This window comes from Thunnus albacares, chromosome 4 (assembly GCF_914725855.1).
Source record: "Thunnus albacares chromosome 4, fThuAlb1.1, whole genome shotgun sequence".
In the NCBI taxonomy this organism is placed as follows: domain Eukaryota; kingdom Metazoa; phylum Chordata; class Actinopteri; order Scombriformes; family Scombridae; genus Thunnus; species Thunnus albacares.
Genome location: NC_058109.1, coordinates 33,433,201 through 33,454,938, shown reverse-complemented (window position 1 = coordinate 33,454,938; position 21,738 = coordinate 33,433,201). Strand labels below are relative to the sequence as shown.

General features: G+C 39.0%; 1 protein-coding gene and 1 long non-coding RNA gene across 4 annotated transcripts in view; both read right to left on the bottom strand.

Moving 5' to 3' along the window:
* Positions 1 to 428: 428 nt before the first annotated feature.
* Positions 429 to 1,727, bottom strand: LOC122981270. Its single transcript, XR_006403201.1, has 2 exons — positions 1,172 to 1,727; positions 429 to 1,033 (listed from the first exon to the last, which is right to left on the bottom strand). It is a non-coding gene; the product is annotated as an uncharacterized LOC122981270 (long non-coding RNA).
* Positions 1,728 to 11,953: 10,226 nt separating this feature from the next.
* The window catches only part of hdac11 (histone deacetylase 11), a 36,866-nt gene continuing 27,081 nt past the window's right edge, over positions 11,954 to 21,738 (bottom strand). For 2 of the 3 annotated variants that reach the window (XM_044349077.1, XM_044349076.1), the window contains exons 9-11: positions 19,293 to 19,389; positions 17,953 to 18,131; positions 11,954 to 15,904 (exon numbers count right to left, since the gene is read on the bottom strand). In XM_044349077.1, the coding sequence (XP_044205012.1) occupies positions 15,659 to 15,904; positions 17,953 to 18,131; positions 19,293 to 19,389 (522 nt within the window). In that variant the 3' untranslated portion in view covers positions 11,954 to 15,658. Of the gene's footprint in view, positions 15,905 to 17,306; positions 17,434 to 17,952; positions 18,132 to 19,292; positions 19,390 to 21,738 lie in introns of those variants that run through there. The other variant, XM_044349078.1, reaches the window with a different exon arrangement.

Here is a 21,738-nt window from a genome sequence, read left to right as displayed (position 1 = left end):
GCATGTAAGAAGCAAATTTGCTAGCTATCAAGATAGAAGATTAACAAGACGGTCTTGTGACGCAAACCAGCTATTTTCCCTTGCTTTCAGTCCTTGTGCTAAGGATAATTATCTAGGCTACACAAGGAGCGAACTCATTGGACACACATACATGGATTTAACATTGAGAATCTTTTCTACATCTTGGCAAGACGGCAGTGAAACAAATTTCCCCAAATGTTTCAATATTTACTGTGAGGGATATATGAACTGTTTCCTACAGCAGTTAAAGCACCAGCCAAAGAAAGCAGCAGTGTCTTGTGGCTTTTATGCTTTGTTATAAAATCATCATATGCATCACATGACATGGTTTCTGGGCAGTGAAGGTCAGTTTTTTCCAACATTTACCAGACACACTCATGCACCTTTTGAAAAAATCACCATTCCAATTAATTTTAAATGATGTTTTACTTAAAATACCAATTGAATGTCCACAGAAAGACAAAGGGGAATCTCTCAGACAAAACAGATTCACAGATACCGTTGTTAAGAGCAAATACACAAAATCATCACTTTCTGTGGACCCTGAGAGACTGCAGTGTGTCTTGGTGCGATAAGTCAGCAGCTTGACTGATTAGCGTTCGGTTTGCATCCAGGCAGAGGGCCATGTCTCTGTGGCTGTTGGTGGATTGAAGGATGAAAGCTCAGTCTAAAGCCCTGTGTGGTCCTGCAGCTCCAGAGGCCTCTGCTCTGGCAGCCTCCTCCTGCCTTGAACACACCTACATACATCTTACTGAAGTTCATCTTTTATTATGAGAAAATAGAGGTGGGAATGCATAACTTCACGAACAGTAACAGGAGATTTTGGAAAGGAATCATTTTGCTGTACACTGTCTCTCCTTAATTTGCAGCCTTGGAAAGCAGGTCACTTTCTGTGCACCAACGCCATTAATCACAGCTGGGGATCAAGGAATGTTTGGATATAACTCCTGATTTTTACAGTATTATCATGTGAGCCCTGAGGAAAACTTATGCTCCAGCTGTGAACCTGACTCTAGAGGGAAAAGAAACAACATCCCATGAGCAGCTCTCTCTTTCACTTTCTTTCATTAGTCTACTTGCATCATACTTTACGCCTACTATCATACAGTATGTGTACAGCAAAAATGTGTATATAAAAAAGTATATGCACCTCTTCTCCAGCACAAGAACTTCTTGTATGTCCAGCTTCCTGTGTAGTTTGTCTCAGGCTGCATAGGTGCCAATTCAATGGGTGCTCAAGTACCCAAAGGGGAATCATACTGTAGGAAGACCACTGAAGAATAGTAGAGAAAGAATGTGTCTGTTTCTACATTTAACACTTTTGTGTTGTGTTGTGATATCAGACACCTCATTTAGCATCACCTGGGGAATTGTGGCCAGGAATACACATTAAACAAGTGGACAGTAACTTTCAAACTGAGGCCGTTGGAACTAGTATAACTCATTAATAAGTATACCTTTTAAAAAACCAACAAGTCCTCTCAGTGAAACTAGACAAAGTACATCATTGGTCCAGAACAACACCTAGAAATGTTTTCTAATTTGACAGCCCTATCAGCAGAAATAAGCAGGACAACATGATTTGTCTGTACTTTCCAAAACCATTACAAATCACTGTCAAAAAATAATGATGTTTTATGATACAGCAATGCTATGGCTAAGGTCTGGTTAAGTTTAGGCACAAAAAACACTTGGTTAGTTTTATGAAGAGATCATGGTTTGGGTTAAAATAATTGGGTTAGGAATTGTGGTCACAGTTTTTAAAAAACTTGCAGTTGGAAATAAACAAACAGTGATCTCCCAAGATAAATTATGTTGTTTTGTTGACCCATCTATCCACCTCATCCCTACGCAGACTTTGTCACTATAGAGCAATATCATGTGGTTTCCTCCTTTTCTCCCGTCATAATTATAGGGCCTCTGTCACTTTAGCGTAAATATGTCATTTTGAGGCACTTGTATTATCAACTGATCCTGTCATTTTTCTTGAGAGGACAGTATCTAAAGAACAGACATTTTGAATACAATGCAAAGTTCGCTTAGGGCACCAAAACATCAAGGATGCTGTTTCCTATGATATTTTGTGTGTTTTGTCTGTGTTATCTGTTGTGGCAGGAAGGTTTAGAAGTGACTCTGTGCCAAAATGTTCATTCCGATTACTTAAAGGTAGAGTCAGTCATTCTGGAGAAAGATTGTTGATATTTGAACTAAACACTCAAACAAATACACCCCTCCTTTCATGCTCATTCGGAAGCTCCGCCCCCCAAATTCATGGTGCTGGAGACAGGAGACTGTCATGTCCTCACACAGACAGCTGCAATGACTTCCCCCTGTCCTGTGCACAAACATCAATGCCCCCTATTGCTGATTGGCTGGAATAGTGTTGTGTGGCCCACTCTGAGCCTCTGTGTTTACATGCCCATTTACAGAGCCAGTGCTGTGTATGAACACCAGATTTTTTTCAGTGCACACACATACAACAGAGCTAGCAGACCATGAGGCACCGAATTTGACAAAAAATGTATTGGATTAGAATCTCTGACTCTACCTTTAAGTACATTTCTTTTCATTTTCATAGCGTATTGTCATTTTGTTGTCTGGTATAGCATTTTGGTACAGTGAAGATCTGATCTACAAAACACTGCTGGGCACCCCTGGAAATACACTAATGAGTACTATCTTACTGTTCTGCATAGCATGAGCATGATATAATTTTACAGATTTTCATCCAAACTCTCCTTGTGCATAAACATCTTTATTTCTGCTTCATTTAAAGCCAGTTCCGGGTAAAGTGGCAAGATAGCCAATAGCGGTCTAAAATCATTTTCAGCCATTTGGCACATTCATCTGCAAGAGTGGGTGCTCATGGCAGCTTGACATCCTCCTTACAGCCAAAGACAACAGTGTTTTCCTCTTTGCTCACATATAACTATTGCAGCTCTACTTTGTCATTCCTGTGCATGTTTTTATTATCTAGTTTTGAGAATAAACTTCTGATAGTTCCACCACAGACATAATGGGATCTTTTTCAGAGAAAATGTATTTAATGATCGCTGCAAACAAGTGGGGGTCAGCAGTTAACAGAACAGAAATGAGGAGGCTTAATGGCTGTGTTGTGCAAATGTGATTCATTATTGATACTTCCTGCCTATGTTATTGTTGCTTTCTGTAGGTCAGAGCACTCGCATACCTAAAAAGTTAGAGAGTCTCATTTTAAAGACCCTCCTCCAAAATATTTGACATAATGGGAAAGTCTGTTCCATGCCAGCATGTGTGTATCTATACATGTACAGTACTTACCCTCTTCACGAGGCCACCTGCTGGTTAGGGTTCAGAATTACAACTTAAAGAAATGAATAATTCATGGCCATGTGTACGGTGGGAAACTTCAGTGCAAGCCAAGCAGCAAGACAGCCTGAGTCATACCATTCAAAACATCAACAAATCACACACAGCTGCCATCTTCACTCTTTTGGCTCGATGTAATGAATCACAATGCAGATACTGGCAACAACTGTGCATACGCAAATCTTAACCACTGGAGCCATATGTGCAAAATGAGATAAGATAGGAGAAGATAAAGGGTGAATTATCTCGAAAGGAGATTGGCAAAATACCCAGCACATTTGTTGTGTGTTTTGTCAGTAATTCAATGCAACACTGACTGTGAGGAAGCAACTTTGTGCAGATAGCAAGGCCGTTTATACCTACTGAAGAAATTCTTTAAAAGAAATCAGTGAAGTCTTCTGATTATTTTGATTAATTTTCAAAGTTTATTTATTCCTTCCTTGTTCAATTATATTTTCAGCAACTTTTCTCTCATACATTTTGCTAAAAGGCTGTCTCAATGATAAATATTTTAGGTTACTGAAGGGTATGAACACTAAGTAACACTGACATAATTTTTAATACTAAATATTTTTAAATTTGACAGTTTTAAGGCAAATCAATATCGAATTTAATTGAATTTGAATATCACAAACAATATTTTATTTACCACAAGAGCAGTGAAAACTGGGCTTTTATTTGGAACAGGCTTGTATTAGAGATATACATTTGTTACTACAATTCCCAAATAAATACAAACTCAAAATTCTTGTAAACCATGTTTACAAGTCTTGATAAAGTCAGTATAATGTAAATTTCCAGAATATTCCACCGGTCCAATAAGTCTTGTCATACTCACCATGGGATCAAATAAGGGTCAATAAGAATTTGAGCTAGTAGAGTGATGCTCACAAATATGATGAGGGTGCGAGCTCTCCCTCAGCCCAGGTGGGTTTAATTATACTTGAAGATGCTGTATATAATAATGGTAAACATTTAATGTGTTGTGTATGTAGCTTGCAGTTACTTTGCTATTATTGTATGGCAATGCAGTTGTCCAAATGCATATTTTCAAACCCAGGAAGGCTGCTTTATACAGCCAGATGTGAACTAACTAATGAGTTTGGAAAACTTAACATAACATCACCCTGAACTCTGATATTCCAGCATCTTGTTGACCTCACTGTGGATGTTTCAGTCTTGAACAGTGCCTTGGCTTTGGAATTAATGCTACTTTAGGTAGTAAGCTAGTTGGCTGGACATCCTAATATTAGCAGCTTATGTTGGAGCAAACAAACACATGGTGAATCCATTCCTTATCTCCTGCTCCTCTGTGTTTTTGATTTCGGCTAAAGACAACACCCGCCAAACTCCTGAGATACAGATTATTACTCTTAATTGCCCCCATGGACAATGCTACAGCATGTTGAGAAATCCAAAGCTTGACAGGGCTGCTTTAATTTGCTAAGCTATGATTGGGCAATCACTGCTCGGGGAGGAGTTTTGTGAATGGTTAAGTGTATTGACTCGTCAGTTAGTTTAAGACCCCCCAATTCCCAGAAACAATACTGTAGACACAATGTCTTTGTGTTGATCTTTATGCCTCTGGTCAAGGTTTATAAATATACGTAAATACAGTCAGAGGTTTTGTCTTGTCTTTGCACTTTTTTGTTTTGTCTTTGCATTATTTTTGACTTATGTTGCCTGCCTTGTGTGCTCTGCTTGTATGCTAAATGTAGCACCACTGGCCTGAGACATGTCATCCTTACTGTGTACGTGTATATGGATGGGATGGACAATAAAGGCCTCTTGAGTCTTGTGTTTCTTTGGTATCTGTGCCCCTGCAAATATCATTTAGTGTACTCAAATTGTGCAGTCTGTTGTTTAGGAGGGAAAAGAGCTAGGCAGGGAAATGATGTGATCACAATGATTTTTGTCAAATGCTGTAAGACATTTTTGAGACAGGGTTTGGTTTCTTGGAACAGAGCTTCCTAAACTCAGGCTGTGTCTCTCTGTATTGGCTCATTAAGTATCATGAAATAGGAGGAACAGCCTCACTGGTAGAGCACAACATATACAACAAACATATGTGTTTTCACTACCAACGGATACACTGAGAGACTGATAGACTTGTTTTTATACAAAGAAATGATCCACTTAATGTCTATGAAGGTTGCTGCTGAGTTCTGATTATATTCAAACCCTCTGGGAGTAAAGCCATCCTGCAACACGAAACTGACAAGGTGAGTGAAACAACTTAATATTCCCACTGCATTTCAGGGGAGATATTGCATAATCTATCATACATTAGGTTGTAAACAATTTCCACTGTGAGCGATTCTCGGAAATGGAGTGAAACAATGAGAAAAATTCCCTGTTGGTCACCCCAGGAGGTCTGTCTGCCACGAATATCTCACTGTCACCGGCTTCACCGCTTACAGACATCGCAATCACAAAATGCTAACAGCAAGGAGGAGAGAGAGGTATGATGAAAAACAAGATTTGTTTAGATTTTTGGTGGACTTTGTTGTCAGACTTGTTATAAGAGCTGTGAAAACTATGAAACTAGCCTGTCACTACTGCCTCTCACAGTGATTTCACTCTGGGAACAAATACTATTAACTCTATATATCCAATTCTACCCGTTTAGGGTTTGAATCAGGTTTCTATACTGCCAGATGGATTTGCCTCTGGTTGTTTCATTTCTGTCAAGGTAGTTGGCAAGATCAGATCACCAATACTGCCAATCAGACGTTAGTTCACCCACATTACAAAATAAGAAGTTGTGTTTTTCACTTACATACCTCTTGTGCCATTTGGCCATGCATAGTTTTGGTTTTATTTTCCCAGGATTCTGTCTGTCAGTTGAACATAAATATATCTATATAATGTATTTTGGGACACTCAACCAAAACTACCTGCATGGGTTGAAAACAGAAAATAGAAAAAGTCAGTAACTTGCTGGTGACAAAAATAGAGCATTTAGCAGGTAAAGATCCAGATTTTTTTTGTCCAACAGGTGCTGGAGGATCTAAAAGGAGAGTGAATATTGGACTTAAATTCATCAGGTGGATATGTAAGTAGGCAACTGTTTGCTAACAATTTTACAAGTTGTCGACATGTCAGTGTTGTATTTACTGCTTGTTCTGTTGTCAAAAATGGGCAAAAAGAAAACTGTTAAAATGCCTTTAAAGTTTTTCAAGCTTGAAGAAAAAGTACCTGAATATTGATTTACAACTTAGCCTAGTACATGTCTAGATGCATTAATCTCAACCATCCTTGTCATTTTTGTGGCAATATTTCTGTCAGCATTTGTCGGGTTTAGACACAAGAAGACCATCTTTCCTTCAAAGCTTTGATTGGCTCAGTTGTTTTTTTCAACTTGGGAGAAAGCCGTTAATCAGCACAACACCAGACCAATGTAAGTCACTGAAACAATCAGTGATTTAGGGAACAATCACAGTTCTGCAACCAAGCCTGTAATGACCCCCAAACTCCCTGCTTTGTTAGAAGTGGATGTGGAGCACTGGAGACCAATTTGCTTTACAGGTAGGGGAGCTAAAAATGGCTTCTCTATTAAGCCTCTCCCTGGTTGAAATCTGCTGGCAGTATGGATTACCAACAGGTGAAACAATTGCGCACTTGCTCCTGCATAAACTCCAGAACATGAAGTTAGGCTGAACAGCTTACAAGTCTGCATCTTAACCAGAAGCAGAGGCATCCTGATCTTTATTTGAGAATGCAAATTGGCTTCTTGTGCTTTACCCACTTTGGCAAAACTGCAGAGGAGAGAGATTTTGCAAGTCAGCCTGCGTATTGTAGTGTTCCCTGACTAAAACTCTGGCAGCAACTGTTACAATACAACAACTCCTTCTGTTGTACTTGCAGTTTAGTCATTCCCTACACACCACAATGACACTTATCCGAGGCAGGAGGGCTGTGTTGAGAGAGCTGAAGTGGCTGGTTTAATTCCTGCTTTAAGTGACTGAGTGAGCCTGAGTCACTCTGAATCTCCTCCAACATCACTCTGACACATTCAGTTTGACCACAGACCAACAACTTTAAGGTTGACCCATGTTTAGTCAAAGTCTGGCCAATCACCATGAAGGTGAGGGACTTTCATGCAAAATTGGTTCTTGCTTATTCCTTGGCCCTGAAAGCTCTTTGATCTCAGTCATTACAACTACTTAAAGAAACTATCTCTGTAGAGGAAGACTTTGTTATATGAGGCCTGAAGTATAATAAACACTCCACAAATCAGGCACTGAGTCAACACCAGCTCAGTGTTTTCATTAAAGATCGGATTTCTGAGCGACTGGCAAGGTCAGCACATGTGGTTTGGAAAACAATAAGGACTGACAACAGTATTGAGAATTTCCGGATGATGGATACGCATAAACAACACTTCTTTGAAACAATTTGCCAGTGAATACATTTCCCATACAGCCTTGGATTGGAAACAAATTCAGACCTCACATTATGCTAAGTGTGCCAGTAATTGCTGACTTAGTTTAAACACCTGAGCAAACTCTAATACGACTGTCTGATCAAATTTCCATCAAGATTATGTCGCCTCCTCTTTCTGCAGGTTTGCCCTATTTACTCTGACAGCGCAGCCAGGAGCCCATGGTGTCACATGTTCCTCAGTAATGGTCTTTTTAATGATGTTGCTGGGATCTTCACATGGGAGATTCCAATGAATTCTGAAGCATTTTGTCTATTGATTTTCCCAGGGACGGTATATATAAATAATATATAATATTTGCAGCCATAATCAATAATCACAGGAGTTCTGAGCTTTAAATAAAGAGAAAAATCATCATGCTGTCTTGGAGGGAAACTTCTCCGTGGTCACAGACATTGACTGGACTGAGACTACAGATAACCTCAGAAAATCAGTATGGGGTCTGAAGGATGGATCTATAGACTGCATTGTGAACATAAAAAGCTGTTTTGTTATGTATCTGTCTAAGAACAGCAAGAAAAACATTGTACACAAAACATTTATTCATCCTACACATCCAAGTCTTAAAGGTGTACTCCAGCAATTAGAGGCTCACAAGAGACAGATTAAAACAAGACAAAGAGTGACTGAAGCCAATGTGGAAGTAGCCTATTTAAAGTGCGATGCCACCAGCAGCCACTAGATGCTGGCTCCAACTGACTCACATTCAAAAAGCACCAACTTCTAGAAATACTAAGTCAATCATTTTTTTCATTATGGTCTCATTTGTTAAATTTGAATAAGTATATATAATAAGTGTGCTGGTGGTCATTTTGGAAATGATTGCTCTGTTGATAAGATTCGAAGACTTTGATGTCTGTCGTGTGGGCATTGATAAGTTTAATGTTACTTGATTATAATACCTGCCCTGTAAGCACAATTTAGTTTAAGTAGCTAATGTTAGCCCAAGTGCGCACCATTCGGAGTTCCGAGTAAGCTAGCGTTAGCTTCAGGCCAAAAAAAGCTCCAACTCTGGGCTTCAAATTGTCTCCATAGCAAATCAACGGGTGACATCACACCTTGCAAGTCCTTTATATACAGTCTACAGGTACAGCAATGCATCTATTTTTTATTGAAGTTGATGGGTAGTTATTTCTAAGCCATCTGACATAGCTCAGTATTTTAATAATTTTTCACTTGTAAAGTCAACGAAATTAAGGAAAGATATGTGTTTTGATGATGCGCAATGTGTTTCTTACATATTGGACCACCTCATGAAGGATAAAATCTGTAGGTTTGAATCTGTAAAGGTTGAGGAGCTTTTAATATCTATCATCAAGGAGAAGTCATCAGACCTAGATAACCTGGATGGTAGATTACTGAAAATTTCAGCACATCAGGTGGCCAGTCCAATTACGCATATTTTTAATCAAAGTATAAACTGGGGGATATGACCACAGGTTTAGAAGGAGGCCAAGATCATCCCATTACCTAAAAATGCAAAAGCTAATCTCACAGGTGCAAACAGTCATCCTGTAAGCATTCTGTCGGTTCTGGCAAAACTCATGGAGAAAATCATCTTTAATCAAACACAATCATTTTACTGAAAATGAACTAATTGCAGACTTTCAGCATGCTTACAGGGACGGGTATTCAACATGTACAACACTGATGCAGGTAGTGGATGACTGTCTAATGGATATTGACAACAAAAAACTTGTGGGGTCAGTTTTATTGGACTTTAGTGCGTTCTTTGACATTATTGATCATGGATTACTGCTAGAGAAACTTATGGCCTACGGCTTCTCATCGTCTGCGGTGACCTGGATAAAGACCTATTTATCCAATAGAACATAGAGAGTTCTTTTCAATGGTGGCATATCTGATACTAAACAGGTACAATCTGGAATACCACAAGGGAGCTGCTTTGGGCTGTTAATGTTCATAATCTTCAGAAATGACTTGCCATTGGTTTGGACAGGGCCATCAGACCGTCCAAACCTCCTAAATTCCCACCTTTCTCAAACACTACACATTCAATTTGTAACGCAGGCTCTTTGTTAAAAGCTTTGTCCGAGCTGAGAATTTTCAGACTTTAGAGAACTCCCTCTAGGGCCACAGAAGACATTATACAATTGTAGTAACTTAGACTTAGTAGTACTCCCTGTGACTGAAGTTCGTATGTAAAATTGGTGGAGTGCCCCTTTGATCTAGACAAAGAACATTAAACTCTCACCATCCTCTGTGAAAACACAACATACTGAGCAGAGCCTTCATTAACTTGTAATGTTGTTTTCACACCCGTCTTGTTCAGGGCTGCTGATTGTGGACTGTTTATACCTCACTAGGGATGGTTTGTGTGGAGAGGTGAAAACATCCCAATCGAACCAGCCAGACAGCAAGCTCTCGACAGTCTCGGCCTTCGTCCAGCTGAACCCTGGAGCAGTTCATTTGAGGTAAGACGCCGTGCAGGAGCCAGGCAAACAGCCAGGGAATCATGTTTAATGAAGCTTCCTGCAAGGTTTCTTTGTCCCACCACCACAGCACATGGTCTGCGTGAAATTATGTTGTCATGATGGGTTCCGTTTGTATGCGGGGAGACACATTTTTGGGAATACAATAACAATAACAATCTATAACAATCCAAGATAACAACTTCACACTCACACTGCAGACTCTCCACAATTATTTTTCAGAGCTTCTCCTCCAATCACCTCCAGACTTCATAGTAACACCAACCATGTGTTATGTGAAGACAGGTATGATGTTACTTCATATGCACTAATTAATACACTGACTAAGATTATTAATGAGCCCATTAGGCTAATTGGTTTTGTATAATTCATCACACACACGGGGCGGCTGTGGGTCAGGAGGTAGAGTGGGTTGTCCACTAAACAGAAGGTCGGTGGTTTGATCCCTGGCTCCTCCAGTTCGCATTTCAAAGTGTCATTCATGGTGAACCCCCAATTGCTCCTGATGGCTGCGCCAGCGGTGTATGAGTGTCTGTGAATGGGTGAGTGAGCATTAGAAACACTGTAAAGCACTTTGGATAAAAAGTGCTGTATCACTCCTGATGAGCAGGTTGGCACCTTGCATGGCAGCCTCTGCCATCAGTGTATGAATGTGTCTGTGACTAGAAAAGTGCTATATAAATGGAGTCTATTTACCATCACAGTGATTATGGGAATGCATTAGCTGGCTATAGTAAAACACCTCAGTACATATGTATCATTTTTGAGTTAAGTAACTAGAAAACATTCAATGGGTGTGAGTGATGCCACTTACTTTTTGTTTGATTTTGATTCCGCAAACCTCCTCTTGATTTAATGTTTCACAGCTGTTTTTACATATCAAGTACCTTCACAACCAGTAAACTCATTTGATGTTCCTGAATAAATGTACTTACACCAAGCAATTTATTAGGAACACCTGTGCAATCTAATGCAATCCAACAGCTCTGCCATAAATTCTACTTTTATTAAGCTAATACAGTTTTTGTGAGACATTGTTAGAAAGGTGATAATTCAACTTTATGTTTATTACTGAGGTTGTAGTGGGCAGTGGTGGTGTACTGAAGTGAATTATATTAGAAAGTGTTCTCAATATTTTGTCTACCCCGTTAACATACATGAGGACACTTTTTCACAGAAGACATTTTGACACTTGACTAACATTAACAACATCTCTGTTCCATTCAAATGTTAAAAGAAGCCACACTGGTGAAAATCACGCACTACATCAGGGTCATGAATGTGGAAAAACCAAATGGAATCCAGTCATCATTGGTGTTATTAATAGTACCTGTGCTTTCATGCTCTAACATGTTAAAATGTCTGCTGTGAAAAAGGCCTATTTCACCTCAGATTTGGATCCAATGAGATACCTCTGTAAGAATATTCCCTGCAAATGTACCAGCAGGATGCATCAGTTAAACTAAATGACAGAAGGGGCTTTACTTAGATGTTTACTTACTGAGTCACTGACGTGCGAGTGTGGGATCTTCATTACATCATGTGGGGCAGGGCTTTAGGAACACCCATATGGGACAAGCAGTACTCAACGGAAAATTCAGAGAAATGCTTGACTACATAGCAGCTGCATTATTAGACTTTTCCAAACACTTGCATAGGCAGTGGAAGCAAGATATCTGAAAGAGACTTTTAGGTTGTTCTCACATTTATTAAATGTCAAATGCATAGAAGTTTTCAATGTCAGCACAAACCACAAATACACCTAAAAATATACAGTACAGCTTTGAAGACTTCAGTGTTATTTTTGGCACGCAACGTTCAATCAACTCAAACGGCTAAAATGCTGGCTGACACAGAAAGGAGCTGATGAGCTGGAATCTGGGATGGCAGGGAGGGAGGGTATTAAGGACAGGCCTGCATACAATAAATGATATATTCTGAGTCCTAATTAAAGGTAGACTGCACTAAACCTTTCAGCTGCATTCAAAAGCAGCATGCCAGATCAAAGGCTTTAGCTAATTAGCACTGACATCGCTAATATGGCCCTCTTTTCAGTTTCATTATGAATGTGTCCAAACAGCTTCCTGGATAAGCATCCCAACACTTCTTTTCATGCTGTTCAAAGATACGCCTTTTAATCCTTTAAATGATCTAAGTCTGTACTCCACTCCTAACTTTTGCAACTTTTTTTTTTTTTTTTTAAACAGCAGAGCAAAGCCAGAGCAGTGGAAGATAAGTGAGCAGTGAAAATACATTAGAAAATCATTACAGCAGCACCTGCCAGCTGCCACTTCTCATCCACTCAGCCGCAAAAAGTCCACAGAGGATGTGGTTTTATTATTGTAAAAACTGCCCCTTCGCAACATTCACAGCAACATTAACATCTCTTCTAATTTGGTCAACAGTTTCATCTTGTCGAACTATTCCCTGAGCTTTCTTATCGCTCCCAACACACAGTGTTTCAGATCTCTGATGCCTACATCTCTCTACGCTACAGCTATTTAGAAGATAACCGTACATGTCTTATACCGTGCAAATCCCAGGTGTGAACAGAAACCTTCCTTCCTTCTGCAACAACTCTACTCCCCCAGGTTGTTGCTGTAATTTGGGATGCCATGTTAGCATGGCAAAAGCTGTGCTAGATAAGATTTCAATATTGAAAAAACAAAAAACACTATTTAGCATTTTTGTCAAATTCTGATATGGACATGTTTCCACCCAGAAAGTAATGACTCAGAACTTACTAATGTCACACCCTGCGGTGTCTCCTAAACATCAAGAATGAACATTTCTGTACTTTACATGATGACTGGAGTGTTTATTGCAACTTGGCTCTTATTTTTGTAGTTTTCATCAGCTGTGATAATGCAATTGCTGAGATCTGGAAATACGGTAAAAAACACGAGCAGTCAGTAGATCAGACAGGTCAGAAAGCCACCTGCTTTATTTGGAGGTAAAACTGAAAGTGAACACATCCCAAATGTTGTTAATAATCCCTTATTGCAATGGAAAACTGTGTGTGCACAACTATGGCAGTACGCTAGGTCCAAGTTGAACCGGGAAGTCTTAAGTCAAGTTAAGTAAGAGAAGTCTAAACTGTGCTGGTTGTTAACAACGGATATTTTGGGTAATAATTTTACTGTTCACCTTTATTTTGTCTTTGAGTATTTTAAGCTAACCTTGGGGTTTGTTTAGGTCTGATAATCTTAATGAATTGCCTTTTCATTTAACTTCAATAATTTAGTTTGACATTGTGTTCATTTTAGTCAATTTCTGTTTTGTCTTGTTTTATTTTGCCCTAACCCAACAGTACTGTGTGGGCTAACCAGAGTGTGCATGTCAGACCAGCTAACTAATGATGCTCTTTCAAGGTAGCTGTGGAGGAAAGTTGAAGGTTTTTCTCTGCTGTCAGAACAAGGCAATGGCTTTCCCCCAACTACTGGGGATTTTAAGAAGCTCCCCTTTTGCAAGTTTTGCTTTATTTCATTCCATTACTGACTGCTAGCCAGGCTAATATAAGGCTTTGGATACATGGTTCCCTGTGGTAACTGTGTATCTACTTGCAACATGTAACATGCATCGACACAGACGATTGGCAAATTGCGAGCGATAAAGAGAGAGTAATGGTCGTTAGGAGCAGTTACGGTTTTCACATCAATCGAAGAAATATGCTCATTTAACAGTTGTTATTTCTGTAAATTGACCTGCAAATATCCAGTACAGCTGTGTTGCCATTTTTGTGTTGCTATTTTTCATGGATGTAAATAGGTGGTTAGCTATGCAGGAAGACAACGCTCCCATTCTTAATCTTGCCTATAAAGCTCTGCTAAGTTGATTGTTTCTTTAATTGGGGGACACGGCTGATTGTATTTGAATCACTGTACAAACCTGTGATGTGGCCTTTGAGACTCAGAGGCCTGGATTCGATTAGTTTTGCTTACAACCTGTCTGATCGTCTGGCTGCTCGTCCTTCCCTACCTCATTCTTTTTTAGTGATGTCATCATGTTCTCAGCAAATAACTTCATGAGTACAACGTTATTACTCATGGGAACGATGACCAACACTCTCAAAATAAGATCCAAGTTGTAATAGACTGGACTTTAACGTGAACTCAAATTCAAACTTAAATGGTTTAGTTAAAATCACACACAAAAACGCACCTGTACAGAACTTAGTTTTCTGTGTGTGCTTGACGAGAGGCTGTTGGAAATGTGATATTCTTCCAGCTACTGCATTAATCGTATTGATCCAATATTTTTACTGTGTTGTCCCTTTTTACACATCTCCCGTATGTTAACATCATTATGGGAGTTCTGTGTGTTTGACTTCCGCAAACCGATCAGAAGTAAAAACCCATGAAAAGCTCCAGAGTACTGGCCTGCTCATTAATCAATGAACACTTTACAGTTTTCAGACTTTGATCTGTTCATGTCAAGAACACACTGCAGCAACATCAGTTTTCAAGAGCTGGGGAATGTCGGTGAACTTTACTTTCACCATACATCAGTTTAAGTGCTGAGAGCCACATATTTGACTGTTTCAGATTTGTTCAAAGATAAAGACAAAATACTTTAGTACATTAAAATCATATTAGGCTCTCTGTAAACATTAACTGCAAAAATCAGAGCAGATATAAAGCACCAAGTGCATATAGTACAAAAAAAACAATTAATGGTTGAACTTGATTAATGACACACTGTTAGCTTTATGATGATGATTATATTATCTGGAGAAAAAACACCAATCTGATACTAGAAATGATAAAACAAAATTCTAATGAGGAATGAAGATGACATTATCTTCTGTAGGGGGTTTAAACATCAATAATTCTTTCATGTTCGTTTCGTGTTTCACCTCCATAAGCATAAACTGAGATGGAGGATAATTAATACACTTCCCATGTATCTGTAAGAATATCAGACCTCTGTATCATTTCATGGACTATTAATATATCATATCTTTCACAAATTACATTATTACATTTCCTGAGATGAAAGAGTACCTCTCTAAAATGTTGCCCCGAACATAAATTAAACATAAAACCCATCACTCCCTCACTGATTAAAGTTTAAACAGCTCTTTTTGTGGCAAGTGAGACCTTATGAAATCAGCTGGAGAATGCTATTGTTTCAGTATCATTTTTCTCTTTGAATGATTATTCCCTTTGTATAACTGCCCCTTTATACATAAAAAAATGTAAAAAAATTTACCAGAGCTCATTTTTTTGTTTGTTTTATACGTGCAAACACGCCTGGTTGTAACCTTGCCGTCATAAATGTCTGTGTGACAGCAATAACCTGACAACATCATCACTGCTGTCACACAGTAACCGCACGATATAAAGTTACTTTAGTGCCTTTAAGTGTAACAACACCTGTGAGTGTCAAACCCTCAGACGGCTGTGAATCTCGATCCAGCCGGTCCAGAGGTGTACATCATGCTGGACACCAGCGATGATGATGATCCCTCCCCCTCCAGCGCCTCTGCTCCTATCAGGCCCTGCTGCTGCAAGTTGAGGATGGAGTCGGCGATGATGCGTGCCGTTTTCTTCTGGTATCCCCCTGATGTCACCATGAGTATGGGGATACCCCGTCGCCTCGCAGCCCTGAACACAATCTCATCTCTCTTCACGATGCCCTGGCAGAGAGGAGCAGAGAAAGCTGGTCTGTCAATCTATCCACAGATGCAGATAGTAAAGTCTAAGAATTCTGTCAAACTGCTGACTAACGTTTATCTCTACGCTCCCTTCCTTCCCTGAGGAGGGAGGGGAGGCCGGGAAGTGTCGTGACTGTTCCCATATCTCACTACTTTACTGTGGGGCTCTAAGCCTCTCAGGGCGACATATATGGGAGGGACTGGAAAGAAACACACGTCCCTGTTTGTCTAGGGATTGAGAGTGGGAACAGCTTGTGTTAAACATTTCATTTATTATGGAGTCATTTGTAACACAAGGACTGATTTTAAACATTATCAGGCATGGCAGAAACACAGGTTGAACTTAAACAATTATTAAAGCTGCGCTATCTAAAAGTTTTTTTCAGGCCATTTATCAGCCAAAATCACAAATTAAGTTCGCAACACACCTCAGCGTACCATCCCCACTAACACATTCTGCAGATTCACCTTATTTGCTCCAATTATTTTCTGGAATTTGCAGGATCACTGGCAGGAAATCTCTGTGCACAGGAAGTAATAAATCCAAATTTGGCTCAGTCGAATCAGCTCTCAGTATGCTTTCAAATTTCCTGACAAATGAGCTACATGACGTACTCACGTGACCTGACCCAGCTGGGCCTGCCAGTTCTACAGTCTGACATTTTTCCTGTGATAACAACACTGCAGATGAAGAATTTTCACTCTTAGAAATGGTCTTCATTACTCTTTAAGGAGGTTTCTTAAGAGTAGACGGGGATATAGACTGATCCGCAGATGCTTTTACTTAATACCCAACTAATCAGTGCATTGCAACAGACAGATTGGTACAGATTACTGCCACTTCCGTGGTACAGTGATTTGGAACTGCATATGCAGATTCATATCCTGTATTTACAGCCAACTAAAATAAAGAAAAAGCAGGAAATTTAGAAATTGCGTTGAAGTTTTGGGGCTTTATATCTGCCTAATATGATAGTTGAGTTGTTCCCAAACCTCTGTCATGCCCCCCTTTGGAAGCCAAAAAAAATTAAACATTCCCCACCTCCGTCTTTTCTAAGTAAATTCAATGTTTATCATCTGGTATCGATACTGAGCGCAAAGTTGAATTATACTCAAACAACATAATCAAGAACATGAACAGCATGTTTCTTTTCAAGCATTTTCCTCATTAGATTCTGAAAAAGTTACACCTGTCAGAGTTGCACACAAAAACACAAGACTCTCCTGCTTCATTGATAGTGAATTCAAAAGATAGACTTCTTGATATTTTGGATTTGACTGATGAGTTTGAGAGCAATTTATCTTCTCTTTCCTGTGAGAAGTCTCTTATTCTTGTATGTCTCATGATTTTGTGCTGATTCAATAAATCTTACTGACACGAATCTTGAATCGCCTCGCCAGCATCAGAGCACACTTCATTTGTTTATTGCTCCCAAATGAATCAACTTGAGTTCCAATCCATGTTTTTCCCCCCTGGTCATGTGCTCCTCTGCTGCAATGCATTGTAACCACTGTCATGGTTGATAGAGAAGATAGAAAAGATATTGTTATAGAGTTGTGAATTGGGGGTAGTTATGTCAAGCATCCAGGGTTTCAGAAATTACAGTCTCATTCATTTTCTTTGCAAAAAAAAAAACGTTTCAGTGACTATCAGTTGGAGCACTTCCAAGGCATGGATGGATCTGAAATGCTCGAGTTTGATTAATCAGTACAAAAGCTGTCTGGTTCTTTCATGAAAAGTAAGGTGGTAAGGTAAGTAGAAAAGTCAAAGATCCCCTCTAATATATGAAAATACTCTCCTATGAATAATAATTTGTGTCCAATATGGTTTTTCCACAAAAGATGCTCAATTACCTTGTTTAAAAGCCTTCAAATTACATTAAAAAGGACTTCAAATGGGAATTTACAGTGGTAAAAATATTTCAAGAACCAGCATCCCCTCTTGCTTCGTAACTCTTGGCACTAGAGGCATGATTCATAACCACACATATGATTTAGATGTTGAGTGTCTGACAGAGCAGACAGAGTACCTGTGGTGAAATGGAGAGTCCTCCAAGTGGGTCCCCGTCCAAGACGTCTGTCCCTGCGTTGTAGACAATGATGTCAGGTCGGACCTCGTTCAGCGCTCCCTCGGAGTGGATCTCTACTTTCTGAAGGTACTCTGAGTCCTCAGTGCCCCAGTCCAGCTCCACTTTCTTCTTTATGGCTCCTGGAGATAAGAGACATAGAAATAGAAATGGTGCATCCAAGACCTGCATCATGAAGCCGCAGCACACAGCTGCCATCAATAAACCATCCTTTATATGCTGCTAGCGTTTATAGTTAAATCTACAGGACTTACTGTACATACAGGCTGGTAATTGCTGTAGTATTTCTTGCGACAGGATTTCTTACAACAGAGGAAGTGCAGAGGCTTACAATTTCCAATCACTGAATTCTTAAACAATGTTCAGGTAGGTAATTGTGTTTCTTTAACTGTAAAATACTCAGATATGTAATTCTGCAGCAGTGATTTAATTAATAAGTGTATACATTTACAATAATTAATGCAAATGATGTAAAAGGTTAATTATGGGACCTTTATATTTCAGTTCAAATAGAATTAAGCTGCAAAGGCAGGAAAGAACAATGCAGTATAGTATGCACTGCTAGTTTTTAAAGTCTAGTCTTGCTAGTTTGCTAGACCTGAAAGAAAAAGTGTCCAAAAATTGTGAGCAATGGTCTTTGAAGGTACAAGGAAATAAATGTGTCTTAAAGGAAAAATATGAAGCAGAATAAGACTGAGTGGTTTTTTTATCTTAAACAAGCCAGAACGTACATTTATTTCACTTATTTAAGGGGAGAGACAATTATAAAATGTACGTTCAATTAATTCCTGAGACGAAGATAGCTGTAGGAGAATTTCTTAAGGCAGGAAAATGACATTTTGTTCCTGCAATATTGTTTGAATTGAGGTTAAATGGCAACATGTGGTTGCTGTCAGATCAGCTTTAATGTATTGACAGATTAATTTGTGAAAAAGCCATGATTATGGTGTTGCATGGAGTCCTGCATGACAGATTTCCTGCTGGGTGCTAATAGAGTGAGTGGTAGTGCTGAGGGAAATCACAGCATAATTAAAGTGATACTGAGTGACATCTAGGGGCTGAGACTGGAGGAGGCAGGCCTCTCCACTCCAACCAGGGATCGGGGGGGAAATGGAGAGCTTATTTTGTCACCAGAATACTTTACATTTAAGTACATGAGAAGAGATATTCATACTTACAAAATGTCTATCAATTAAAATCATACAGTATATACATTTTAGATGGCAGATTTAAGGTCAAAAAAAGGCAAGTTGGTGATGAAGATTGATGGTGTTTTCACTCACTTTTGGCATATCCATCCCCGGGGTAGATGTAGCGATTATACATATCCATGATAAACACTCGCCTATCATCCAAGAAGTCACGCTCGTGTCCATTTCCCTAAAACAGAATGGAACCACAACTTCTGTTTAAAATTAAAAAAAAAAAAACCTTGATGCTGTCTCTGCCTCTTTAAACATCATAATAACTTTTTCACCCTTGATGATGCCTCATTTATGTGTAATACAAAGCAATCTATAACTCTCAGTGTTTTGACAGTCCTCTACATCACTTGATTGTGTTAAGGTCCACACAGATGTCACTCAAACCCATTTGTTTACCTGAGACACACGGCAGTGATTGACAGGGCCAGATGAGGGATAAATAGTCTTGTCGTCTGTAGGCATTAAATGTTAAAAATACTTATAAAAAAATCATGGCTACTCCATCACTTTTCATTTCTGTCCTTCCATTTGTCACCCAAACTGCCTGGCTGCTGTCAAGAGGAGATTAGGCTTTGTGCCAAGCCTGGCATTACTGGATGAAAAGGAGGATGTACGGGACAAGCAGGGCAATTCGGTGTTAGCTGAACATCATGCCCAAGTGACTGTATAATCCATTGTTGAATACTGTGTAAATAAAAAGTTATCATTTTTACATTTCTGCTTATGTACGGGTTAAACGGGCAAGATACAACATGCTAATTAGTGAGCTTAAGAGGTGTTAGTGGGTACATCTTTCAACTTTGAGAAGAGCTTCATTATGAGTCTTTATGCTAAGCTAAGCCTCTTGGCTCTGGCTACAGTACACACTTTATAAAAAGAATGAGAGTGGTATTGATTCTATCATCCAACTTTAGGCAAGAAAGGGCATAAGCATATTTTCCAAAATGCTTAAACTACTCCACTGACTATTTTTAATACTGTAGTTAATACGACTAACATTTTAAAGCTCTGCATATGGCCCCGGTATGTTGGCATGTTAAAGCTTCTGTGTGTAAGCTTAGAAATATTCTTACAAACATTCCCTAATGGAACTGAGAATATGAAAGAACAGGAAACAATACATGACCACAGCAATTTTCACCAGGATTGTCTGAATTTTCTACAAACCAAATGTGTATGCAATCGGAATAATATGAAAGATACTATAATCACATACTCACACACAGGGGCTTTGATATCTTAATATTAGCCTTTAGCTAAAATCTAACTTAAGTCTACCTGAGGTTGACAAATTACAGTTTAGACTGAAAATTGAACCAAGACTGACGATGTACAGCTAAGTCTGACAAACTGAGTCTGAGGACAAACATTTGATTGAGTTTCTTACACCACCACATCTTTTTTTTTTGCCTCATCAGTTCATGTAACAATGGCAAAGTTGTCAGTAGTCATCCAACTGTTTATTGTCTGGTCTGCAATGAAAATTACACCTAATAGACTTTTATGCTCATGAACCAAAGTTTTGGTTAAGGGGAAATTTTTACTTAATCTCTAAATCATGGATCAAAGGGTTACAAAAATCATTAAAAATCATCGCTGGTAAACCATAATATCCACTTAACAGATTCTCATTTTCCAAATAGGACAAAGATGATCTCAGTCAATACTCCTGCTGTATAAGGATCTAAGATTTAAAATGTTTATAGATTGTTTTTGATGACCATATCATTTTCCATTTCATGCAATTGAAATATAGGCTTCCATTTCAACAAATTAACTTTACATGGTTTCACTGCGGGCATATAGAGATATGGTGAATGGGAGAAATATATTGTAAATGAATGAATAAAGAAAAACAATAAATTCTTTCTCCTTCAGCAGCATTATCAAGCTGCTGACTATGTAGCCAACTTACAAAAGGATAATGTTAGCCTTTAGATACTTTTGGGAAACTGGTCCCAGTCAGTAGTTGTTGTGGAGTAATTCTTGATATGTACCACAGTGTTGAAAAAACAGATCAATTGAATTGAAATGAATTAACTGACCAGGATTATCACCCTAGTTTATTGGTTTGCCCTGCTGACAGTCGAGAAAAAAAAGCAGCATTTAAATGAGCATTGGGTCATTTATTACTTATCAAACTATACCAGCAACCAAGGAGCTGGGTTGATATAAACTCCATCAACCCCCTGAAGAAATATTCTAGATTCTAAATCTTTTGTGCTATCGGGCAGTAAAAACCCTCCCTTTAACAGCCAAGTATCCTATCATCCATCAGCCATCCATCTCAACACAACTACTTCATGAGTAAGAAACATAAAGGACTCACTGCATGAAACACCAGTGAAAAAGAAACCATATCAGTCTATATAAAGGGTATAGAATTCTGAGTTTTGTGCTGAGTTTAAGTTTATACTGTATAGATAAATCAACGAGCTCATGCTGCATTGAGGGCTCATATAGGGTTTACAGCAGGCAATGACTAAATGAACATGTAAGTGAATGTTCTGCTCCACCTCTATAA